Below are 27,345 nucleotides of genomic sequence, written 5' to 3' on the forward strand. Positions count from 1 at the left end.
TCCAAAACAAGACATCATTTTTGCTTGTCTAGTAAATGCTTATTGTTTTGTTAAGAATTTTTAGGTGTTTGGACTAGAAACAAGACAAAAAAAACAAAATCTTTTTTTTTTTTTTTGTGCAGTGTATTATGAGTCCTTGTAATACAGATGTTAATATAGTTATATATATGTGTGTGTGTGTGTGTGTGTGTGTGTATATATATATATATATATATATATATATATATATATATATATATATATATATATATATATATATAGAGAGAGAGAGATAGAGAGAGATAGAGAGAGAGAGAGAGAGAGAGAGAGAGAGAGAGAGAGAGAGAGAGAGAGAGAGAGAGAGAGAGAGAGAGAGAGAGAGAGAGAGAGAGAGAGAGAGAGAGAGAGAGAGAGAAAACCAAAACACAGGAGCATCATTAAAGGCAGTGATCAAGACAAAGTTTATTCATTTCAAACCAGTAACACTTGTTTTATACTATTAAAGCTAGCTTCATCTTTTTTCTTAAGAGTAAAAGGGTATTGGATTGAACAGCCTGAGTCTATGCATAAAAATAATATATTCAAATTTTGTAATGAGACGTTTGAAATAAAACATGAAAAACAAAATCAATAATATCTACAGACAGGAGTAACTAACAGTTAAAGTTGAAGGCTTAAACCCCATTCTACTCCTTTCAATACTTCCTCCAGTGATTTATTGCACGCCGTCTCCGTAACTTCAGACTCAATTATAATATCAAAGTTATAAGACCCTTAGACAAGGATGCCACTCTGAAGACACACTTGGGGTAATTTATTCATCAAAAAGACAGCTTGAGTTTTCAGCAGACAGAACAAGTTTAGATCTGGGGAGTAACAGGGAAAGATGAGTGAAAATTAAATGCCACTTTGGAGTTTTTTGTAACACTTTAAAAATACAAATCCACTGTATAAGCCCCTCAATTTGTTCTTAACTAATCAGAACTCACTTTATTTCTTCTGTACATTTCTCTCCACAGAACTCAATGGTCACTCTCTGGTTGCAGCTGAGCTCCTCGATCTGCTCGGTGTGACGAGTGCAGCGGTCAGAGGATTTACTGCATCTGAACCTTCACAGAGACGCAGAACAGCAGCGTAAGACACTTCATTTTAAAAGACGTGGATTTCAATCAAATATTTCTAGGAAATCTGTCATATCTGCTGCCATGTGAGGTGCATAAATCACAGCACAAAAGTGTAAATGTGAAACGTTATCAGAGAACATGCATATTTTCATACACAATTAAAAAAACATTTCAATATTTCACTTCTATCAAACATTTCTCTATAGCTGTCTATAACATTAGATTAACATAAAATACAAGTAAACAGATATGTGAAGATGTAAATTACTAACCCTCTAATATTCACAATGCACTCAGAACGTTTTGCAGATTCCTTCAGTAACTTGATTCCCTCTTCCATTAAAAGGCCAGGGAGCCACTTGCCACCATCAGAGCCCCATGAACCAGCATCAAAACTACAAAACAGAGAGCTTACTGTGAGAATGATGAGATAAAGTTGATATTAAAAATGTGTGATTCTACACTGTTACAAATCTGCCGAGAAAAAAATTTGTTTATAAGTTGCAGCAATTCAATTTTATTATTCCAGGTATAGAGCTTAAAGGTCCCATGGCATGGCATTTTTCTATTATTTTATAATGTTTCCTGAGGTGTACTTATATTCTTAGTATGATTTTTACATCATAAAATGTCATAATTTAGAAATAAAAGGCATTTTTTCAATACTGATGTTTGCCCTGTGGCTGAATGCCCTGTTTCAAGAGGCGTGTCTGCGGTGAGACTTCAGTAAAAACGCCCACTGTTGTGATTGGCTGACATCTTTGCATTTGAAATGAGCAGAGGGGGCGTGGTTTAACGAGGTCTACGAGGCACAAGCAGACACGAGCTGCTGTCAGAGAGACGGATGGACAGGAGTTCACTTCTCATCAGTTCTGTCAGTCTCAGTTCAGTGAACTGTTGTAGTTATTACAGCATATACTTCAGGTTATTAGTCTATTTCTAGTCGGAGGGACTGTCACTCATGTCAGAAAGTTAGTAACTTTAGTAAATTATGGATCAGCGCTGACTGGAGACGCGAACCGTTTAGAACGATTCAGTCCGATTTGGTGAACTGATTCGGTTCACTAAAAAGAACCGTTTCAAAAGAAAGATCGTTCGCGAACCGGACATCACTAACTAATGTACCAGAGACGGAGCTCAGCGATTGCTAACAAAATTATTTATTGTAACTACTGAGTTATGAGAGCGCTGTCAGCGCAAGTTTATTGTGTTTGTATCTGAGAGTTCTGAATAAACACGAGTCCCAGTCACGCCGAGTCCGTCTTCATCATTATTACCAACTTTGTAACACATGCAAAGTACCATTACAGCTGTCGAGATGTTACGAGTAAGTGTTGATAATAGCATTATTTTTAGATATGTTCTCCTATCATATGAAAAGCGTCATTGACGCGCATTGAGTACACAGCGCAAACAAAGACACAACAGCAGTAATCGAATGTAATCCAGTTTATTGTGGGGAAAGCTGGCTAGCCCGGATATGCTCACGCTTACCCCCCTTCTGCTTAATCTCGCGCCGCGTAAGGTGCCTCCGCTGTGGGCCAGATGCAGTACTGGGGGTCGGGGATGTTGAAGGCTGACCGGCCAGTGCAGCCCGAGCTTCGGCGTGTGTGAGGTTTATCTCTAAAGATGTTACTCTGCTGATGTTGAGCAGAAACGACTGTATGCACATTTTAGAACAGATAGACGCGACGAGGACGTACAAAAACACTGACTCACAAGATAGAAAACACGAAAACACCGTTCTGTCGGGAGAGAGAGAAGCCGCTGCGTGTGCACGAATAATAAATAATTAGCTAACGTTACACATCAGAAATCACTGATCAGAAGGAACTGAAAAAAGACTTCTGTTTTCATTTGTACATCCAAACACTGAGAAACTGCCAGCATTCACTCGTTCACAAGCCATGAGCGTTTGCATGGGCGTGCCAGATTCTCTGGGCGGAGGAAAGGGAGGTAACCGTTCATGCTTGGACGTCTAACCAGGAGACTTCAGGATTGGCTAGTCTGGCCTGTCATTTTCTCAAAGGCAGAGAAAGACAGCCAGAACTCAGGTTTACACCGATCAACATTTCTATCCACTTGGGGACAATATTCAGGCTAGGGGAACTCATATTAATGTTGAAAAACCTCATAAAATGAAAATTTCATGCCATGGGACCTTTAATGACTTATAAAATGTATTACCCTACAGACAGGTCTTAGTGTGTTATGGTGCTGTCACAACATTTGACATAGCAGCCTGACATAGCAACATGGAATCAACGACAACCAATGGCAAAGTGCCTGCTGTTTGCTTTTGCCATCAAAATTGCACACTTGATGTTCAACAAAAATAAGAGCTTACACATTACAACTGTTTTCAGTCAATTTGCCAAATTGTATAGCATCTTCAAACTGAAAATAATGAATTTGTTCTGATAATTGTAATGTAATGCAGATATAATTTCTATTATCAGGATAATTAGAAACCAAAAACTTCCATGTTTATTGGCAAAATAAAGTTGTTTTTTAATTCAAAAAGCATGGCCATTTGTCATGATCCGGAAAATTTTCCATAATCTGTTAACATTAAACAATAATTGTATTCGTTTTTTCTATTGCCATGTATGTATATATTTTTTTTTTTCATGAAATGTACAATTGTTTGGGCAATGATCACAACAACAGTTATCATATAATGACTCGTATAAAGTACATTGCAACACTAAACTAAAGGGACACATTCAAAGCTAATAACTCTCACCTGATCGCAGCCAGTTTAGTGCAAGACTCGACCAGGAAGAGGATTCTGGAGGCCCAGGTCTCCGTCAGGAGAGGAACAGAAAGATTTATCGCACTTAAACCAGACACTGATGGCAGCTGAGACAGCAGAGTATCGACCTGCCTGTCAAAATCTGCACTTCTATAGACAGAGAGAAACAGTTAGAGAGAGAGTAAACTCCATACATCAAGAGCATGATGGGAAGTTGCAGGTGGTTTTAAAAACATACTGTTCTGTTATACAGTTTACACTGTGAAACGCCAGTAAGAAGCTCTTGACATCAATACTGGACACCTCTGACCGTGGACATTTCAGAAGGATTTCTGACAGTGACGGTTCATTCTGTGGGCTTGAACACCACCTCACCACATTCAAGCTGTCAACAAGAAACACATTTATTTCCTCAAATATCTCAAATCAATAATCAAATATTTTTGTCCAATAAGTCTTAGTTAACCCTTAAAGACCTAGACAGCCGCCGGCGGCTAAAAACAACTATCGTTCTAAAATGTTTAATGACTTTTAAACTGCTAATCCAATCTGTATGCTGTAAAATGCACAAAAGAGGAGAATCTCAGATTTTCAGAAGTATCACATTTCTCGCGATTGATTATTCAGAGGCTCCGTGGTGAGCGTGGATGCGTCATCAAAATCTGCAGCATTGATTCGTCGAGGAAACTCATGTGGGTTGTTCCCCTGAGCCAAACAGAAACGATTGTTGATCATTAGTCCCACCCCCATATTTCTCTATTTGTATGTAGTTTGTGTTTTACACCGTTTCAGTGTCCTGTTATTATTTAACAATCTTTCTATTTACTTTACTCCCTGAACTTTTTTGGACACATCTACATTGTCAGTAAATAAAATACACCTGTTTCACTCAAAAACACCTAGAATAATATTATAATAAATGGTTATAACTTGGTGAGGGATTGTTACAAAATTTAATCTGGAAGTCTAAAACAACCAAGTCTAACATTGTAAAGGAAAAAATCCAAACTTCATGAAGGTCTGAGTTCACAGTAAAAACACCACATTTTTGCTGCCGTTTTTCTTAAAATTGTATTAATTTAATCCATTCTCAGACTAAATAAAGGTCAAATTGGGACTTCAAATTAGCTAGATGGAAACTTCATGTTCTCCTGTTTAAAATGATATGACACTTGATGCTAACTGCTAGAATGGGTGAGAAAAACAAAGAAAAGTAGAGGCAAGTCAGGCGCCCAAAAAATGTTTTAGGTCTTTAAGGGTTAAGAGGTTGCAGAACATTGTATAGTGAAAACGTGCCGTGTAATTGTATTTATTATTGATTCATAAATAATTATACTATAATAGATCAAAAAGAGAATTGATTAGAGTCCAGGGGTCTCATTTATAAAACTTTGCGTATAAACCTTACTAAAAGTGTACGTACGCACAAAAGATAGATTTTGCGTACGCACAAAAAAATTCTGATTTATAAAACCATGTGTACGTCAGAACCTGAGCAAAAATCCCTTTATAAATCACAGCCAGCAGAAGATTGTGCGTACGTGCATCTCCACCCCGTCTCCTCCCTGAAATCACCATATATGGAGCTTACAACGCCTAGTTTTACTATGCATAACCTCATTTGCATATCATTTGCATGCACATTACCATCCACGTGATACCATGTTTAACACTGTCAAAGGTACAAGACAGAAAAATATTAGATACAGACTATGAATGCCATTTGTGCCCTACATAGTACATTGCTGACAAACATCCAATATATTTTTTATGTTTTAGAATAAATATATCAAAATATCCATAAAAACAAAATTGTATAAAATACTTCTAAGATATTTTAAAAAAAATAAAATTTATTCATTAATTTCCACGGGCCAAATGTTATTTTAATTTAAAATATTTTGTTAATTTTAAACCCTTCAACTCAAATTCATGCAGTTTTGCTGATAATGTGAAAATATAGGATCTTTAGGCTATTTTAATTTAAACAGATGGGCCAACTTATTTATTGCAGTGTAAAAACAATTGTCTGACTCAGAGCGTCACTGACAATGTATTTAAAAAATGGAAACATGCAAATCTTAATTTCTTCTTCAAGTTGTATCCTTCAAATACAGTGGTATTTTTCATAATTTTGTGAAGATGTCTTTACAGTCCGTGTCCGTGCAGCTGTAGTTGTAGATTAAAGTAAGCTGTTATCATTGGACCTATTCAAACCGAGTAATGGACCGTTCGACCACCGAATCCTGCAGTGTCTGTGATATCGAAGTAAGTGTGCATCACTGATCATCGTTCTCACTAAAACATATTTTGTCATACCATGAGATCTGCAGTTTAGTTTAAAGATGAATTATTGGAATTAACCTATCCTTGCTGTCATTAAAACTGATTTCCTGCGTGTCACAGGAAAACTGATCAAAGTAGAACCTCCACATATCTATCTAAATTCATATAATTTTTGTTTAAATTCTGAGTAATGACTTTGTCATTTCAGTGCATATCGCCATTAATGAAACTGGAACATTAATGTAAATGTGTATATCAATATGAAAACAGTTTTGAATTGTTCTTACTTCATTACTTTTCTCACTCTAGTGAAGGGTCAAGGGTCAAGCCAAACATCACTTGTCTCTTCATCAGACACATATCCTTCAAGAATGATTTTATGTTCAATATTAAAATAAGAATTAATGATAATCAAGTTATAACAGTGTCCTACATTTGATAAATCAGTTCTCTATATTCAAGGAGTGATTTAGGATATTGTAGTGTTTTAGTTGCTCTGTGCTTTTGAATCCAGACTTTGATATACTTTTCTTTCTTACTAAATAGAATAAATTCACTTCTGAACTAGAGTTAGTATCAGCATGTTTTGGAGAAGCTGTGTTGATAGTTAGTTAAGATGTCCCGACCTTGATGGAAACTGTTTTTCTGGGGAACTTTGTGTGTGTGTCTCATGATTCTGTGCAGATCCAGTATTGGAGATGGTCCTTTCGGCAGACGATTCTAGACTTGGAGGCGTCTTTTCTATGACCTCCGAGGTCACTAGGGACTAATCTGGGCCTGGGCGACATCAAGTCTACGCATTTTTAGTGATATATGCTCCTATCTGTCTCCGTGTGGAAAGTTGCTTACATTGCATGTTGTTAGAACCAATCAGAATCATTCCACATGGCAGTAATGACGTGTCTAGACCTTGAAAACAGTATAACTGTTCAGAAAATTGTATGTACGTTAGACGGAGGCGGGGAGACTGTTAGAGGGAGCGCGGCCTACGAACTCCTCTTGAAGCTGGCTTCTGCTGATGAAACTGCAAACTATTCTTCAGTAAAATTTTTCTTTAATTAATCTGACTCCTGACTCCTGGTCTTCATTTTTCACTACTGGTCCTGGGTCCTAAGCTGTTACCCCAACAGTTTATGGTGGAGAATTTGGCGAGCAATCATTCCTTGGTACACCTCTGGCAAACAAGTAGATAAGGTAGTATATTTTTATTATTAGACTTGTCTGACTGGAAGAGACTGGGTTGGGGGTACGGGAGAGCCTTTAATTTCGAGAGGAAATAAGGATTACTTATACTACGGGTTGTGTTCAGCTATCTCGAGTGAGTCAAGAAGCTTTGTTAAGAAACACAAAAGGGTATAAGCGGGCGCTCTGGGTTGCCAGTAGAACTGTTACCAGAGTGAAATAGTGGCATGCGGAAGGAGAGCTGATTGTTGAAGCTAAGGTGAGGTCACCACTCCTCAGGGGCATGCGGCACTGGACAAAGGGGGCCAGTGCATCACCGCAAACCTTCTCCGTCTCTTCCAACTCAGACAGGGGGCCCCCGAATTTAGGACAATAGACAGTTAGGGATTAAGTTATTAGTTAAACAAAATAAAAATAGATTCAGGGTTGTTTGCCAGGGATGCATCAGGAACGATCCCGAGTAAAAATTTAAGGTATGACCCAAATTGGAATGGACCAGTAAGTGACTTTTTCGTATAAGTGTACTTTGCAGTTTCATCACGCAGAAGCCACAGCTGTGTTGGTTAAAGATCGCCGCCTCCATCTCTGCGGGTATAATTTCAGGTGAGTATGAACTTTGACTAAAATGATGGCTAACAATTTGAGTGACATAATCAGTCCAGATAAAGATTTTGAGACGAAAGACAGCAAACGCTGTAAGCAGCGCTGCTCTGAAGCCCTGACGTCAAATAAATTTGAAAGAATTATTAAGTAAATGGGCAGCAAAAGGTTTTAATTCTAATTGGAAAAGTTAATCAGAAACTTGACTGGCTAAAAGCTAAAAGACTGGAAAAATTTTAATTCCTAACTGTTTGTGAGATAAATTGGCAGAAATCACTGAAAAGTATGTAGGATTTGGTTTGTGTAGTGTGAGTAAAAGGACTTGAAGTTGTTGTTTTTTTTGAAAAGAAAAAGGAAAAAGCAGATATAGTCACGGAGGGATTTTAAACAGAGGTACACAGATTGAAAATAAGGAAATAAGGAATAAGTTCAATAAATTGAAGTCTGAAGGAATTCCTTTTAAAGGAAAGATCCATGATCATTTTAAAATAAATTATGAGGTTAAAAATTAATGGCAGTAACTATATAATTAGAGACATAGAGGGTTTAAATGATAAAAATGTTAAAATGATTCGTGAAAAATTCTGATAAAGTTTATTTGACTGGATGTTGGTAAAAACACTGTAGGAGAATTGTGTTAAATGTGTAAATAGTGTTAAAAGCTAAAAACCCTAGAAGCTGATGTTTTGTTTTCAAAAGATAAGCTCATGCAGAGCTGTAATAAAACAATTCGCTTATCTGAATCTGCCCCACCATGTCATTTCTGGTGCTGTGGCTAAAATTGGAAGAGTAACTCAGACTCAATTTAGATGTTTGAAGTTTAAATTTATTGTTTGGGCAAAAGACAAATATAAAATTATGGTTATTTGGAACCGTCAATTCTGGCAAAAGATAGAGTTAAAAGGAAAATGTCTGTCGCTTATTTGAAAACAATTTTAATTTCTAGCCAGGTCTTACGCTGAGATAGTGTGAAGTCTGATGTTTATTGGAAGATAAATGTGATCTCTAGCCAAGTCTTATGCTGTGTTAGAGTGACAAGTTAAAAGAATGCATAGAAGTCTCTCTCTCTTTCGAAACCAGCTCAAGGCTGATATCTGAGCCTGTGCCACAGATGATAGAAGATATTGATGAGTAAAAGCACATGGCATCACTTGAAAATAATAAGACATGTTTTAGGGAAAACAGTGTTTAAAAAGGTATGAGATGAATTTAACATTGAAGCTAAAGAGAGAGAGAGAGAGAGAGAGAGAGAGAGAGAGAGAGAGAGAGAGAGAGAGAGAGAGAGAGAGAGACTGCTTGTGGAAGCAGGGATGGTGCAATTTGTTATCGCCCTGCTAAAGCTGAAACAAAACAACGAAATGATATCAGAACCAAAACAATCCAGCTGACTTTTGTAGAGACAAATTAATAATAAGCAGATGTAAAAGCTCAGTTTAAATAATAATTTGAGTAAACACTAAAAGCAAAATTTGAGAATGAGCAATTCATGTTTAATGTGTGTGTGGGTGTGACTGCACTTTATGTTGTATGTGTTCCTAGAACTGTTCTGTCCTAATTGGGTGTCATTAACCTCTGGAATGAGTATTTGACCATTACAGATGGGTTAAGGTAAACGACAACCTTTAGAGAAACTGATAATTTTGAAGGAATCTGGTGAAAAGATGATCCAGAACACGGGACGAGCTTTAAATGGATTGTTATCCAGCTCTGTCTGTTATGACGACTTTTGTCATTTATGATGTTGATTTGAATTACTCTCTGGATTAGTTCAAGTGGAATTGTAAAGTTAAAGATTGCCGTCCATCATGGGTTAAAACCCTTGTCTAAATTCAACTGAGGGCTTAAATTTAATAATGTCAATTGATTAAAAATGGTAAGCGTAAATGTTATAGACTTGACGGCAGAGACAAAGTGACAAATTGGCTGAAGTCACTATCTAAATTATCCAGAGACTCCCTCAAAATTCTGAAAGGCCGGAGGGCGACCAAAGAGATAACTTCTAAAAAATGAAAAGTTTTATTTTTACTTTATTTTAATTTTTTTTATGATACTTTGATTTATATAGAGAACCACAATTAATGTTAAAGAAGCAAGTGACTTTAAGTCTTTCTGTGTCACTGGGATTGAGATAAGAGGGATATAATATTTTGGTTTCTGCAGAGCAGTAGAGATAAGAAACAATAATGACGATATTGTGTGGCATCTGCAGATTGATAGAACAATAAAGAGAAATAGCCCAAAGATTAATGTTGTGAAATAGAATTTAGGAACACCCGTAAAGTTAAATGGAAAAACAGCTTTAAAGAAATTGATGATGACTTATAGTCCAAATTTAAAGTAATATGGGAAATTATGAAATCTGTAAGTTCTTTGTAAAGTTATGACACGTTTGGGTGTAAGTGGCAAGATAAGGCTAGTGAGGATTTGATGAAGTATCACTACCAAGTGACATGAATTAAGAGGTTTAAGATTTTGGTCATTTGGAGCTTACACCTGAAGAGTTTTAATGAACAAGACATTGAGAATAAAAGAAAATTAAAAAAGGGTACTTTAGAGAAAACCCTGATGAATGATCTTGAATGTTTTACTAATAACATGGTGATTAATAATTTGGTATTTAGTATGATTAAGCATAATGTCAACAAGATAAAGATGAGTGAACAAGCTTATTGAATGGAATATGAATTGATAATTAAGTCATTTTGATGAAAAGGTTTTAACATGAACTATTTTCTTTTTATGGATAAGTTCATCAACAGTTATGTGGGCTATGAGGGGAGAAAATGAGTCTGTTGGGAAAAAAAAAATAAATGTAGCGAAAGGGTTCTTGAGTAAAAATTAGGAACAAGTTTATGTTTTAAGAGATGGATGATATGAATGTTTTATTTTATTTTCTATTCTTTTGAGGTGGGGCATGCTATATGAGACTGAATGCAATTGGATGGACTATTATGTGGTTTATTTCTATTTATTTATTTATTTATTTTTTATTTTTTTTCAGGCCACTATTGAGTTTTATACCTGAAAAGGGCTGTTTTGAAATTAGGAACCAGCCTAAATTGGTAGACCATTAATACCCCCACATTGGCCTCAGTAGAAACTTAAAGGGTGGGTTCTAAAATCCACTGCCTCTCCAATATAATTGTATATATATATCTTAATTAAATTTATAATCAAAGACTCAGTCAATATTTATCGTTCTATATTATTATCATGAATTGAATGATCCTCCCTAGGTATGATTTTGTTTCTTCCTTTATATTTTCTAAAGTTTGTATTTGCTCTCTGAGTGGTGACTGAGGGTCTGTCCTAGGCGTGTGTGATGTCTCACGAGAACACTTGTATCAGGAAAACTGTGTGATCAGGAACTATTATTAACCTGTCTCCATGTTTTTACTAATTTGAAATCAGACCTGGGGCTCTGCTGACTCTTGAATGCACTTTCCAAAAGGTTCCAGAGAATATCGGATCCTGTTGAGGGTCAAAGAGATAAGCGATGACCAATGAGCATGAGGTGATTCGCCGATGACGGGTAAGCTCTTCTGTTGGCCAGCGGAGGACAACCTAAGCCAATGGGGGTCACCGCCATTGGGGCACCTCCCAGAAAAGGGGGGTGTTTTTTTTATGTGAGGTGTGTATGAGAGGTGAGGCAGATGTCTGTGAGGCCAGCAGCATCACTGTGGGAGGGGAAGCTGTGTTTCGTAGGGGCCAAGGTCAAGACTGGACACGGCAGCCCCTGCCCTAATATTGGCCCCTCTATACCGCTCACCAAATACCGCATAATTGAGAGCCAGGAAACACCTTAAAGATTGGCATTCAAGGGTCAGCTGAGATCATTCTGGTCGCTTTAACCTTGCAAATTTCAGTCATGTGTTCAGATTTTAGAGGCATCACACACCTCTAACTTGATGGGAATGCAGCAACAGAGATTGCTCATTTAGCCCGGCTTCCAGAGATTAAATATGGATTTGTCTTTCATTTTATTTTATTTTATTTTATATTTCCTTTTACTGAAACCCTAAAGAATTGTATGAATACTATTGTACTATATTGTCTGTTCCCCTCTCAATGAGAGAAAGCACGTTATCAGTATGTTGATCAGGAGTTTTGAGAAAAGAAGAACATTGGGGCCCTGTTTGTGAGTGGAAGGGGTAAAGAGCCTCAAAACGGGGACTGGTCTTTTTAGTGGCCAGCATGTCCGTGATGAGGTGAAGAGACAATTGTGACCCTAAAGGGAAACATGCGTCACCACTTGACCTTCCGTAGTGACCTCACTTGTAGACCAGACGTGGCGGTATGGGACCCCCACATATGGTCTAAAAGGGGGGAATGAAGGGTCAAGGGTCAAGCCAAACATCACTTGTCTCTTCATCAGACACATATCCTTCAAGAATGATTTTATGTTCAATATTAAAATAAGAATTAATGATAATCAAGTTATAACAGTGTCCTACATTTGATAAATCAGTTCTCTATATTCAAGGAGTGATTTAGGATATTGTAGTGTTTTAGTTGCTCTGTGCTTTTGAATCCAGACTTTGATATACTTTTCTTTCTTACTAAATAGAATAAATTCACTTCTGAACTAGAGTTAGTATCAGCATGTTTTGGAGAAGCTGTGTTGATAGTTAGTTAAGATGTCCCGACCTTGATGGAAACTGTTTTTCTGGGGAACTTTGTGTGTGTGTCTCATGATTCTGTGCAGATCCAGTATTGGAGATGGTCCTTTCGGCAGACGATTCTAGACTTGGAGGCGTCTTTTCTATGACCTCCGAGGTCACTAGGGACTAATCTGGGCCTGGGCGACATCAAGTCTACGCATTTTTAGTGATATATGCTCCTATCTGTCTACGTGTGGAAAGTTGCTTACATTGCATGTTGTTAGAACCAATCAGAATCATTCCACATGGCAGTAATGACGTGTCTAGACCTTGAAAACAGTATAACTGTTCAGGAAATTGTATGTACGTTAGACGGAGGCGGGGAGACTGTTAGAGGGAGCGCGGCCTACGAACTCCTCTTGAAGCTGGCTTCTGCTGATGAAACTGCAAACTATTCTTCAGTAAAATTTTTCTTTAATTAATCTGACTCCTGGTCTTCATTTTTCACTACTGGTCCTGGGTCCTAAGCTGTTACCCCAACACTAGTAAAAGAGTTTGTACTCATTTTTTCAAAAATACATTTTGAATTACGTTTGGATTTTACTAGATGTATATAGCCTAAAACAATAGGCACAAATAACACTGTTGGATTTAATCTTCATGATGATGTGGATATAACATATGAAATGGAGTGAAAATTAAATGTCATTAATTCTTATAATCGTTCTTCTCACATTTATTTTCTACAATCTAACATCAGTTCACGACCTCACCATCTGTGTCACCAATTCCCTTTGTCTCCAGAATGTGCGAACGCACAGCTCAAAGTTTGCTTAAAGGTGCGCACATTCTCCCGTCAAGTTTGTTTTTTATAGATCACAACCTTTGCGTGGGAACTGGCGTACGTACATTTCCAGCCCCGTTTTGTGCGTACGCAAGCTTTATAAATGAGACCCCAGGTGTGTGTGAGAAATCCTTACACAAGCTTTCCTTCAAAGCTGAAGAGCCGGAGAGACGAGCAGAGACTCTCCGCATCATTGGTTCTTAAACTGTCAATCAGAGTACAGAGTCAACATTAAACATTAAAGTATGTAAATGTTAAAAATGTTCTTGAGATTACTGATACCTGATCTCTTCCCATTTCCCTTTGCTCTGCAGGAAGTCTGTGAGGATGAGGGCAGTATCAGCTGAGATGCTCTTCACCGCAATCTGAAGTCCACCCACGCTCTTCTGTCTGTGCAGAGCATTGAGAACCTGCTGCACACTTTGATCTGACAGACAGCTGCTGTTCAGCCTGTAAAAGAGATTTATAATCTGATCAGTTACAATGTGACATTTACCAATCAATCACAACCAGGATTAGCAGTTCTGTGCTGAAAAGTCACTGATTTTTACTTCAGTTCTCTCAGTTGCTTTCCTTCTCCAAGAGCTGAGAGCAGATTAGGGACATCTGTGTCTGAAAAGTTTTGCACAGTCAACCTAAAAAGAATACATAAATAAAAACCATCAAAACTCACTTAACACATTGATCATGCAACTTTTATCTGTTTCCAAGAAACCAAACACTATGAAAGCCCACCTCAAACAAAAAGTTAACATTAAAAAAGCTAATAAACTTTATTTATCATAATTTTCCATATGTTTATCTCGAATATGTGACTTTCTGACAATTTGATCTTTAATCTTTTCCACTTTTTTCCTCATAATTGCGATTGAAAAATCCAATTCAATCTACATTCATTACAGTGAAGTCGCCATTAAGCGCCGCCATGTTTCTAAATGGACAAACTGCACTACAGAGCGCTAGCTACTCTCTGCTGTCTCAGACGACGACATCTTTGTCCTGTGTCGGCCACCGTAGCTTCTCTATGTGCTTCGAAAAGGAGGGGCGAGCAATGGGCGGTTGCAATTCACAACCTCACTGCTAGATGCCGCTAAAATTTGCACACTGAACCTTTAAAAGTGCAGTAAGCGATTTCTTATGCTGCATCCACACCAAACGCGAATAGAGCGTCAGGAGCGAGTGATTTCAATGTTAAGTCAATGGAAAGGTGCGTTGACACACGTATGGAGGTCCTGCGGCACGATAGACGCGAATGATGCAAATTGAGCATATTGTGCGTAACGCAAATGGTGCTTTTTGTGCATTCACGCGTTTGAAGCGAATTCGTGTCTGATGCCCGAATTGAAAAATTTGAACTTCGGCGTCAATTCGCACCGCGTTAACAATCAGGAGCCTGCTCGCTGCTGTCATGTGGTGAAGTGACGTGATGAGAAACCCTGCATAATTTAAAAATACTACTATTGTAGACTTTTTCAGGTGAGCGTGTAGTTGTTTAAAGCTCAAATCTGTGGTTTATTTATAGAGCGCCTATTTAAAAAAAAAGAATCTTGCGTTTTTGGAGTTGTGAGATCCAGGCGATCACCGGGCACTCAGCGCTCATTAACCCCGGCGAGAGCAGCCTTTCCTCGGCCAGTCCTTCTGACGTTTGCTGCTGACTCTGATGTCCTGTAGTGGTTCGTCTTGTGTGGATCTAATGGGCGATCTTTGGTGTCATGAATCATCATTTGTTGTCTGCCAAATCGTTTTGACTGAGGGCAAAGAGCTTCATAACTTTCTTTTTTTAAGGATATTTTATTTTAAGGATAAATGAAAAGCGGCAGAGTGGTGTTTTATGACATTTTTCTCCTGGAGCGCCTTGAACACACTTCCAATTCGCTGTGGACCTGCGAATGGATTCAAAATGTTCAAGCGTCCAACTAGACGCGGTAGACACGATTTTGACGCTCTATTCACGTTTGGTGTAAACGCAGCATAAGAGACCCTGTTGATATTTGAAATCAACCCAAACAAACACACCCCTCCCTTCATTGCTCCGCCCCCAAAATGCATGAGCACACAATACAAGACTGGATGTCTCTATCATAGCTGAAGCGAAGCGAAATAATGCTTCAGTGACCCTAAAAACTGTCTTGTTACTATAGCTAACATTACAACATTACAATCATGATTTGCGCTACCAGAGAAGAAAGGTTAATTTTGGGCACTCACCGTTTATATGTTAAAAAGGTTTCTTTCTACCGCTTAGCTCCTGGCTGATGAAGGGCACAAGGTACTGTTTTAATTTGATTCTGTGTGTTAAACTTTGAGAGACTTTGAAGTGTTTATATTTTCTATCTGTAACGGTTAGTGGATGGTTTCTCTTGATTTGCACTCCAGGATGATTGTTTACAGTAAATCAAGTCTCCTTTTGGTCATTTTATATATATTTTATGTTTTTCTCTAAATTGAGATTGTCAGCCAAAATGTATTCATTGTTAGCTCATGTGTTTCATTTAGTTCATATTGCACTCTAAAGGGAGGTTGTTGTAACTAAAGCAATTCATAAATTCATATAGGTCATTCAGGCACTTTAAAAGAAGTTTGTCAATTGTGCATTAAAGATTGCTACTGTCAATGTTAAAATAATTTATTCAGGCTTACTACAGAACAGTAATGCAAAGTTATTACATAGCCTGTATATTAAAAATATGCTTATTGTCACACTATTTATGGTGTAGGCCATCTAGATTGCAAATGTGTATTTATTAGTGTATAGTAGGGCTGCACGATAAGGGCCAAAATGATAATCACGATTATTTTGATCAATATTGAAATCACGATTAATTATCACGATTATTTGTTGATTTTAACCAAAACAATTTTTTATTGTCGCACAAGCTAATTACATTTACTGCCTTCACATCCATATTGTGCAACATTCCTGCTAATGTACAGATATGTGCATCAAAATAAAATAGGTCCTCTTATTCACCAAAATTCAGTGAATCTCCTTAAAGAATAAATAAAAATAAATTAAAACAATAAAGAAAATGTAGCAACTTCAACAGGGCACTATTTTACATTTTACAATGTGTAAATATATTTTAGGAAGCAAAATATAAACTTAAGTTTTACCTGCATAATGGATGTGAATAAAACTAAAAATAAAATATACAATCAATAAGAAACAAATATTCCATAACAGAAAGTAACCAAATAAGAACATTTCTAGGCAGAAGAACTATGGCGAAAAGAATATTGGCAAGATCACGCTCTTTCCCCTCTGCGTTTTCTGTACATCGCAGGTAGTGCCACCTTTGAAAAATAATTACGCGAGGGGATCACGTATCGTTTATCCAGAGTGTTGACCAAGAATTTGAAGCCTTCGTTTGTCACCGTGTTTATTGAGCACATGTCTTTCTTTAGCCAAATGAAATGCGACTATTTGTTATTTCACTGTGTCTTTGAGAGGTGGATGGGTATGTTGATGCGCTAAAGAGGCTCGCTTCGATGGATGTCTGAGATGTTGTGGGATGATTAGTCTTTGCAACGCATTTCTTGGCCCTCATACATTCATCGTATTGAACTTTATGGTGTTTTTTTAAGTGGTTAAAGAGGTTCCTTGTGTTGCTTTGTGGTGCCAAAACAACTTTATGGCACTCTTTGCATATGACCTGTTCTTGTTTTGTGTCACTTGTAGGGTTGCCACCTTTGGTGTGGCAAAATAAGGGACACCCATTCACGACCCCCCCCCCCCAAAAAAAAAAACACGTCATGAAATGATTATTTCTACATTGACAACTTTACAGCTCAATAATAAACCATAAGAAAACATGAGATCAAGTATGTGAACTTGCAACAGAACACATTTTATATTATTTTACATTTGATTATTTTATTTATTTCTAAAGAACTTTTTAGTAGCCTATTTGGTGCACTTTAAAGGGATATTTCACCCAAAATGAAAATTCTGTCATCATTTACTCGCCCTCATGATGTTCCAGACCTGTATGAGTTTCTTTGTTCTGCTGAACACAAAAGAAGATATTTAGAAGAATGTTTGTAACCAGGCTTCTTTGGGGGCACCATTGACTTCCATAGTAATCTTCCTATGTGTTCAACATAAAGAAATGTATACATGTTTGGAACAACTTGAGGGTGAGTAAATGATGACAGAATTTTCATTTTTGGGTGAACTGTCCCTTTAAGCAGTCATTCTGAACCAGTAATCACTTTTTTGAATTTCAAAAATGTAATTTTTTTTAAATTAATTTACTTAAATTATGACTATATTATCATGTAATTATTTGTCCCATTTTTATCAAATTTTTTTTTTAAATGTCATAAACTTTATATGACAGGATTATTGGTTATGTATGATTATAGCGTAGCTAAATTATAAATTAATAATTACATTTATTAGGCTATAATCTATTAATTAACCTGTCTAAAAAATAATAATTTTGTCTGCAAAGCTCTGATAATATTATATTAAGATATTATCCATTAAAAAAAACTATAGGCTACCTTTTAGAAGCACAGATGTGTCTGTCACCGCTGTTGCTTTAAGTCAGTCAGTCTGAGACACTGAAATGCTTCTCACAAAGTGTGCAGTTGGCCTGAGGTTCATCCTGAGTTACTGGACAGACCCATTGATACCTTTTTGATATTCAGCTCTATATCTGGAGATCCTCTTGCGTTTAAACGGTGGACGCGACACGAGCTCGACATGTTTTTAAAAAACCGGCAAGTTTACAGGCACACTGCACACGGCACAGCGCATGTTCTCGAGACTCCGCAGCTATGGCAACAAAGCCGCTAAAACGCAATCACGCACAAATGAGCTCCTGTACTACTTATTGTAAAATTGATTTGTTTATATTTGCTATAAGTATTCTCCACACTGCAAAATGCTTGTGTGTTTATTGAACTACGTGTGGACCTATGTAAAATACGGAACAAATCGCGTCCCGTATTGGTTTGATACGGAACGCGTCATTTTGCTTGTAAATACGGGACGATTCCGTATTTTACGGGACGGGTGGCAACCCTCTGAAACCCAAAATGTTTCCACACAATGGATGACGATCTCGGCCGCTCCCTCTGCTACGTTAGACATTTTTTCTTTGTTAAGATAGATTATAGCCTGCTATCTGTTGTGGTATTTTCCTCACGCTACTCTGTCTTCTGTCTGTGACTGTCTACATCTGGAAACTGACTGAGCTGCTGCGCGGTGCAGGGAACAACTCTGATTGGTGCATGGACGCACGTGATCAGACAGCGGCTTTACAGCGCGCTAGACTGGCTTTGGAAAAAGAAAAAAAAAACCTTTAATACAAAGCGTGAATGAATGACGCATTTTAAATATCGCTCGATCACGCGAATTTGATCGTGGGAAGGCAAAATCGTGATCGTGATTAAAATTCGATTAATTGTGCAGCCCTAGTGTATAGGTTTATGGACATTTGTATACAATTTGCGCAGATGTCTAATGTGTGTTTGTTTGTTTTATTCAGCTCTTACGGTGTTTTTTCTGGAAATTAAACCCTTTACAAACATCAGTTCCTGAGAGTAATTGCATCTGTTCAGCCGGGAATGCTACAACCGCTTGGGTCTCTCCAGCCCTGGAAAGCTTTTCTAATATTAACGCAGGTCCTAAAGCTCTCGCCTGATCATAACCCTTCTTTTTCCAGTGATATTCCTCTGACCTTTTCTCTTTTGTAATGTCTCTCAGCCATCTCTCTTTCTACAGTTTATCTTCAATTCTCCCTCTTGCTTACTCTCACTCTCTCCCCTCTCCTATCATAAGTGGAAATGCCCCCTTCTGCTGATTGGCTACATGTGAGTTGTAGCGCTCGTTCTGATCCACTTTCAACAGCGTTCCACAGAAATCGCTTACTCCATCTTTAAAGGGTTAGTTCACCCAAAAATGAAAATTCTGTCATTAATTACTCACCCTCATGTCGTTGAACACCCGTCAGACCTCCGTTCATATTCGGAACACAAATGGAGATATTTTAGTTGAAAGCTGATGGCTGAGAAAGGCTTCAGACAGGCCTCCATTGGCATTCAGTACATTGACACTTCCAAGATCCATGAAAGGCACTTAAAACGTCGTTACAAAGTCTATCTCACCACAGTGGCTCTACAATAATCTTACGATGCGACGACAATAGTTTTTGTGCGCAAAAAAAAATCAAAATAACACCTTTATCCAACTTGTTCTCGACTTCCGTGTGTGCCTCCACGACGCATGCGCGAGAATATGACGCAGATCCGGCGTTCGGACATATGACCCAGAAGCGATTTGTTTACGAGCAGAGGAAGACGCGCGTATCTAAGCTGTTGAATTCTACATTGATCGTGCTTTAGGTCTCGGCGTAGTGCTCAAAATGGGGCTTAAGTGTGTATTTCATGGATTCCCGAACACCGGCACTACGTCATATTCTCGTGCATGCGTCGTGGAGGCACACACGGAAGTCGAGAACAAGTTGGATAAAGGTGTTATTTTGATTTTTTTGTGCGCACAAAAACTATTGTCGTCGCATTGTAAGATTATTGTAGAGCCACTGTGGTGAGATGGACTTTGTAACGACGTTTTAAGTGCCTTTCATGGATCTTGGGAGTGTAAATGTACTGAATGCCAATGGAGGCCTATCTGAAGCCTTTCTCAGCCATCAGCTTTCAACTAAAATATCTTCATTTGTGTTCCGAATATGAACGGAGGTCTTACGGGTGTCCAACGACATGAGGGTGAGTAATTAATGACAGAATTTTCATTTTTGGGTGAACTAACCCTTTAAGGCTGGAATAAACTACACAACTTTTGGCTTGATTTACAGTCTGGACATGTCAATACTAGTTTGCAGATTCTGGCCAGAGAAATATGTGTAGTGTATGATGTGATTTTCTAGGTTCAGGCTATGAATCCGTCCAAACGTTTTGATATTTAGAGCCGATTTCAGAACATTTTTTGTTTTATCATTTCATGTGTCTGCTAGCTGTGAGGTGCAACGACTTTGTGTTCAGAATAACTTGTTAGTCTGGTAGTGTGTGATCCTCATTTGTTTGGTGTATGATGCTCAATTTTTCTCTGTAACCATTTACAAAGTCAGCAATTGTGCGATGCCAAGTGTTTTAAAAGTTGTGTCATGTGTTCCAACCTTTAGCTTTGGGATTCCAGTAAAAACATGTTAAAAATAAAACACTCAAATAATACTTAAATAGTATATTCAATTGAATAGTATTATACATTTAAAAATTCATATTGGAAATATCTCTATTTCCAGTATATATATTTGCATATGGTATAAATTAATATATCTATACGGCATCAGATATTGATGCTTCTGTGTTTCATTTAGCATGTTCAAACCTAACCACAATGAATTTATAGAATGAACCATCATATTAATTTCCAAAACATAAAAATAACTGTTAGCGGTCAATATCTCCTAAATGTTCTGTATTGGTTCATCACTAGATTTGCACACTCACTCTAGTTCCGGGGTCCGGCACAATACAGGCTGAAGCATCTTCAGCTCTTCAGCTGCAAAGCTGATCTTCAGGCTTCTGAAGTGAGGACAGCAGTCCAGACAGTACAACAACGCCCAGCAGTCTGTCCTGCTCAGTGGATCCCAGGACATGTCTAACTCCTGCCAAGCTTCCATTGCTTTCTGCACAAACTCTTTCTCGTGGAGCTCATAAAGACAGTGGAGAATGAAGGGTAAAAAATTGTAAACTCTATTTGTGCTAACATGGAGGATCCATTCTTCCAACTGTGCCTGTATAAAGGAAGGGACAGGCAGATTGTGCGTCTCTTCGAGTGATCTGCTCACTTCTTTGTTGGAGAGACCACAGAGAAACTGAATCATAGGCAGGAAATGAGGTTCAGGACATCCATACTTCAGTGGAAAGTTCTCATCCAAATATAGGGCAAGATAGCTTTGCGTTTGAGAGTGGAACCGCTCTGTTAGTTTATCCAGAAACTCTTTTTCATCCAGTGAGATGTAGTACAGAGCGGCGAAGAACTCCTGAAAACTGAGATGCATGAAACTGAACATCGTCTCCTGGCGGATTCTTCTCTTAAAGAGGAACTTGCACAGGAATGGACTGCCTGAAACCATTTCTTGTGCGCTTTTCTCTTCAAACAGAACTTTCTTTTCCAGCATTCCTTTCTCTGCCAGCTGACCCAGACTCCTCAGCAGGGTCGGGACGGACTGACTCAAACCCTGGCAGTGATGCTCCAGTAGGGTGGACACAAAGTCAACGTAGATGGAGGTGGTGGTTTCCAGTCCACTTGTTGCATCCGCGCCATCACTGAACCTCTCTCGCATAACCGTGCAGATGATCCAGCAGATAACAGGGATGGAGCAGGCAGTGATGAGGGTTTCGTTTGCCTTCACGCAGTCCAAAGCATTCCTGAAGAGTCCTTCATTCTGAAAGAACCTCTTGAAGTACTCCTCTACCTCCCTCTTGGAGAAGCCGATAATCTCTGTGAAGCGTTGAGGGTGCTTGAGCAGACCGCCCAGGACATTTGTAGCAGTAGATCTGGTGGTGACCAGCAGAAAGGACGTTGGCAGGATGTGGCCCCTCAACAGGGCCTTCAGAGAAGCCTCAGTTGGAGCTTTTTCAGAAAGATGCTTGAGTTTTGGTGTATTCGACGTGTCACTGTGTGAAAACCTGAGCTCATCGAATCCATCAATGAGGATGAGAACTTTCTCTGATGACTTCTGCAGGATCTGTGAGATCTGGTCTGATGTTAAATTGGAGTTGTAGCTCAAGAGCTCCGCCAAACTCTGTTCTCCAGATATGTGGTTCAATTCTTTGCATTTCAAGTGAAAAAGGCAATCAAATTCCTCTCTGCTGGGGTATCCTGATGCCCAATCCAGCATGATCTTTTGAGCAGTGAAGGATTTGCCATGCCCAGAGTTCCCCTGAAGAATGACAGCACTAGGACTGACTCCCTTATTATCAGCACTGAAAAGCGCATCCAATATGGAGCTTTCCTTGTCCGCATTATTCCTGGAGGTGAGGAGCTGCTGGAAACTCTCTCCCACAGAGCACATCTCTTCTTCTCGCTCTCTCTTCTCTCGGTGTCTCGTGATGATCAGAGGTTGCGTATAGCGTTCGGACAGCAGCACATATTCACCAGGCAGAGAGTTATACTCACTCACATACTCATATTCCTTCTGGATCCACTTCTTATATTTGTCTGTGTATAATTAATTAAGTTCATTAGTAGGAAACGGACATATCAGCTTGTAAGGACTGTTGAACTTAATTTAAAAGGGAAAATTCAGCCAAAAATTAAAAATTTACAAACCCTCATCTTGTTTCAAACCACTTTTTCTGTCTATTTTCCATAATAAAGATAACTGGAGAATGGGGAATACGGCTGTAAAACCACAAAATGACAGAAAAAAAAGTGCAAATTGCATCATATTCCAAAGGTTTTGAAGTTATACAGATACGGACCAAATGTAAGTCAATATTCACTCATAATCATCCATTCTGAAGCTTTAAAATGCCTATGATTGTTAAGTTGTAGGGCCTACAAAAATATAGTGTCAATTCCATTTGACCACAAACGCCATTGGTTTTTGTATGTTTCTTGGTCTGTTCATCACAAGAAGATATTGTCTGGCTTTACAAGTCAATCGAAACAATCTTTTTTTCCATTTTGTAGCATTACAGCCTTATTCCTCATTCATTTCCATTATACGGAATAGAGTGGTGAGTAAATGAAGACAGAATTTTCATGTTTGTGTGAACTATCTTAACAAAAACACCTGTTACTTTGCATATTTTTAATTTATTTAAAGAGGCATCCAACCTAAGCATAAGCATTTAAGTCAAATTAAACTTAATCGAACAAATGAAGTTAACAAATTAAGATGAAATACTCACCTAAGCTTTCAACAAGAGCTTCTGCAGTTTGAGCGATGCTACCTATAAAAGGTATATTTTACAAGTAGAATTTAACAGTACATATCGCACTACAAATGTCTGGATGCATGTGGTGTAATAGCCAAGATTAGTGAGCACATACCCAAGTCTCTAAACAGAGATTGCTCATGCTTTTCCAGACTAGAATAAAAGGCAGATTTGACCTTGTCTCCTCCCGAGTGCAGTACTTCATAAAACTCTCTCATTTTCTCCTGGTTAGTATCTGCTGCTCTGATCTTACAGTACTGCTCCCACTCCAGCATACCAGCTGACCGCAGCTCATCTGCTATTGGCATCACCATGTTTACTTTCTGGACAAGTGTCGCCCAGTGGGCATCCACAAACCGAGCACCTGGTGGAGAGAAGATACAATAATAATTGGTCAACAAGAAAGGAACCCACAACAGCAGATTTTAGTCATTCAACACATACATATTTTAAACATCAAAGAGTATTTTGGGCTTTTAAGTCACACTGAAACATAAATTCCTTTGCAAACAGATCAACTGTTCTCAACTTTTTTGACTTGAAGGCTCCCCAATATGCAAGGGCCCTCTGCATAGTACAGAAACTGGGAGTGTTGATACTGGTAAATTAATTAACTGCAATGGTTTTTTGATTCCCGAAGTTTCAAGAACTGTATGTTCTTCAATAAAAACAATACTTTTTGAGGGGGGGGGGGGAAATTAATCTCGATTTAATTTTTTTAATTAAGTTAGATAATCTATATTCATATTAAATAAGATTAAATAACAAAATTATTATTATAAATAATATAGCATTTTCTATTAATTACTGATATGTGATAGTATTATATTGAGCATGTTGTAATAATTATATTATTAATATTAATATATAATTTTAAGCAATCATGTGGCCCCCAGACACCTGACTGACAACTGAAATAGATAATAAAATAAAAAAATATATATAAATAAGCCTTCTAGAGCTTTTTCTCTGAACTCTCAAATAACTTAAAGTGTGCCTATATTTTACAATGACATCCATACATTTTTAGGTGTAGCAAATACTTAATTGGGCCACTTCACTTTTAATCAGTGTAATGTAGACTATTTTGCATATGACTTTCTCTTCTTTTACCATAGTACTTATAGCCTGGGAAAACCCAGACAACTTCCGGCAAATTTAGATTTGTTACTACTGAGAATGGTCTGGTTTTAACCAGGCTATAGTACTTACGCTCTGAGTCTTGGTCCATGGTGTCTCATAAGTGTCTGTGACATGTCCAGTTAGAGGGAGCTGTTTCAAGTTGTCCTCTAGGAAATAAAACAAAGGTAAAAAGCTAATGCTCCTAGTTAGGAATATCTCCTAGCAATTGTTGAAGAGCTTTTGTGGTTAAAAATTACCCTATGCGGTAAAGGAAGTGGCATGTAGAAAAAATACTTTGACATGCACTTTATAAAATTGAAGTACAATAAACCCAAGTCTGCACTTTTCTAAACATAGTCACAGAACAAAACGGTGCAAATAAAGGAGTTGTTTGAACTTTAACCACTTGAAATATAGCCTACACAAAACGACGACATTACAGAGAATCTCACCTGGCTTTTCAGGGACGCGTTTTGAAGCAACCTGAACGCTCTTGTTGCATTTTAAGTCGCTTCTGCTTGCTTCTTTGATCCGAAAAACGCATAACGGTACATTAACCAGACATGAACCGGATGTCTGAGTTCTCTGCCCCTCCTATCATATTTTCCACCCGTCCACAGGAGATAGTGGGGTCGTTCTGAGCTCCGTTTTCACCGTTGGTCTCTGACGCTACGATCAAAGTTCACGAGGCTTTTGAGACACGCAGCCCTAGGCTGGACAGCGTTAACTAGCTAAATAAATTGACATGAAATATTAACTCTTATATTAACTCTAAATCCTACTGTATTATAACTAGTTGATACATAATTTGTGTAGGCCTCTAAGCGATCAAAATAATCAAATCTTTGCTGAAGAGCCTGTTGCACACAATCTGCCTTCTGCCCTCTAATGAATACTTTTATGAGTAAAGATGCGATTATAAAAAAATGTACACATTCAGGTTGTGGTACTTAAACGTAAGAAAATCTTTTAAATTGTTAAATAATATTTCAAGAAGAGCAGTAGGCCTACTGAAGCAACTTAGGTTTACGTGATTGTCCATACATAATTTTTGTGTTAAAATGTAGGCTATATCAAATATATTACAACAGGCTTGATTATCGTTGTACTTTATTGAATTATATTGTACCCACCATAATTAAAACTACAGAGCTTTGATAAAAAAAAAGGATTTAAATGTCATCTTATTATGACATTATTAGGAGATATAGTGACAATGTTGTTATAAAAATCTTATTCATTTACAAGTTATCAGAATTTCAGCTTACTTTTTGGCTATACAAATAACTTTTGCACCAAAATGCATATTTTTTTGTTTATTTGGTCTAAATAAAAAATGTAGTTGTTCTCCATATTCTCACTATGCAGTAAGATACTATATGGGCCATAAAAGCTTCATGTATAAACTTAAAGTATGAAACAAAACGTAAAACACATATGCTAACCTTTTTTAGATTTTATTTTATATTTTGTCTAAATGTTCAATAAACTCTTCCATTTAAAAAATAAAATATATATTTTTTTTAAACTTTACAGGGTTAAAATGAACTCTGTCTACCAAGGCCATTTTATTATAGCCAGTCTTAGTAACTGCGGTGAGACGCTGCTATTCTAATCTGCACAGATAATAAGAAAGCCACAAATATGACCACTTACTTTTTTTAAGTGTTTACCATTGTACAGTTAAAGTATCAGATGGTACTGGTTGATTACCATATTACGAAATGGTAAATGATGGTACTTCATGTAATAACAGGTTCAAACATGAAACCAAGTTATGATCTTTTGATTCGTATAAACATGATCAAGAGTTTTAGAACACACACACACACACACCATATAAATATATCCAGTTCAAAACATCCTTGTGAATTATAAATTAAGGCAGTATGATGAGTCCTGTGTGAGCTGAATGGCCTCAGGTAGGACGCCCTGTGAAGTGGCCACCATCCTGATGCTGTTGCGGTGGGTCAGTTTCCTCTCATACTGAAGCAGTTGCCTCCAGAACCCTGCATTTGGCCGGATGAAGGGTCGCGCAGCCAGAACTTGCTGATGAGCCTGAAGCAGTGTGACTCCCTCAAACCTCATGAGATACGCCATGATAAGAGACGGAGACCTGCTTCTACCGGCCGAGCAGAACACCAGCGAGCTTCCAGTGTGGTTCTGCTGGATCCGCTCAGCCACGCTGTCAAAGTGCTGGTCCAGAGGGGCGTGAGGACGGTCCTCCACCGGCACACAAATGCATTTCACCCCCTCATACTCAGGGCAGGGATATTCAGCGCAGGCATTCACCAGCAAAGTGACACCTCTGTGGTCCAGCGCTGACTGATTCAGGGCCTCCACTCCACTCAGGTACAGAGTGGGAGTGATCTGAGAGATCATCGCAGTGACTGTAAGGGATAAATAATGCATAAAAAGGATACAAAATATGATATATTAAATATTATTTTTGCATATCTCTCATGAAATATCCTTCCTTTTTTAAGTGTTTACCATTGTACAGTTAAAGTATCAGATAGTACTGGTTGATTACCATATTACAAAATGGTAAATTATGGTACTTCAAGGAATACCAATAATTGCATTATTTGCAATAATATAAAAAGTAAAAGTACATTTTTCATAAAAGTATATTTTTCATTCAATATCTCGAAATAAATATGAGCTCATACAAATGCATGTAATATAAAGAATTATTTAAAGTGAAGCTTTAAATATTTTTAATGTCCCAGGACCCCAGGGGGCCATGAGGAGTGCTAGGGAATACATGCAAATTTAAAGAGAAAATAAAGATTTTGTAAAATGTATTTATTTTTTATGGTTGACAAAGTTAACATGCACATTCAAGATACTAATAAAATATGTTGTACATAATCATTTTGTTTACATTCAATTTAACCAATATTGATAATATTTAAAAGAAATCATGAAAGAAAA

General features: G+C 37.8%; 2 protein-coding genes across 6 annotated transcripts in view; both read right to left on the bottom strand.

The window, feature by feature from the left end:
- Positions 1 to 412: 412 nt before the first annotated feature.
- LOC307127553 (NACHT, LRR and PYD domains-containing protein 1 homolog) lies at positions 413 to 25,047 on the bottom strand. The gene is made up of 13 exons (XM_079818844.1): positions 24,861 to 25,047; positions 24,499 to 24,575; positions 23,402 to 23,650; positions 23,260 to 23,301; positions 20,848 to 22,564; positions 13,923 to 14,006; positions 13,654 to 13,821; positions 13,508 to 13,576; positions 4,097 to 4,243; positions 3,850 to 4,008; positions 1,376 to 1,498; positions 969 to 1,088; positions 413 to 845 (listed from the first exon to the last, which is right to left on the bottom strand). Exons 2-13 carry the CDS (start codon positions 24,515 to 24,517, stop codon positions 794 to 796), a joined length of 2,949 nt encoding a protein of 982 aa, XP_079674970.1. The 5' UTR covers positions 24,518 to 24,575; positions 24,861 to 25,047; the 3' UTR covers positions 413 to 793.
- Positions 25,048 to 25,503: 456 nt separating this feature from the next.
- The window catches only part of LOC307127599 (dual specificity protein phosphatase 14), a 100,029-nt gene continuing 98,187 nt past the window's right edge, over positions 25,504 to 27,345 (bottom strand). For all 5 annotated transcript variants that reach the window (XM_079818939.1, XM_079818936.1, XM_079818937.1 and 2 more), the window contains one exon: positions 25,504 to 26,798. In XM_079818939.1, coding sequence (XP_079675065.1) covers positions 26,281 to 26,790 — 510 coding nt within the window. In that variant the 5' untranslated portion in view covers positions 26,791 to 26,798 and the 3' untranslated portion in view covers positions 25,504 to 26,280. The remainder of the gene's footprint in view (positions 26,799 to 27,345) is intronic.

Source organism: Gobio gobio (assembly GCF_949357685.1).
Source record: "Gobio gobio genome assembly, chromosome: 6".
Classification (NCBI taxonomy): domain Eukaryota; kingdom Metazoa; phylum Chordata; class Actinopteri; order Cypriniformes; family Gobionidae; genus Gobio; species Gobio gobio.

Excerpts from the sequence above, each read along its gene's own strand:
- LOC307127553 (XM_079818844.1), bottom strand. Across the intron at positions 13,577-13,653 it reads GGGAAATGGGAAGAGATCAG|TTTAAGAACCAATGATGCGG; the intron begins GTATCAGTAATC and ends TCTGATTGACAG. Across the intron at positions 1,499-3,849 it reads ACTAAACTGGCTGCGATCAG|TTTTGATGCTGGTTCATGGG; the intron begins GTGAGAGTTATT and ends TCTGTTTTGTAG.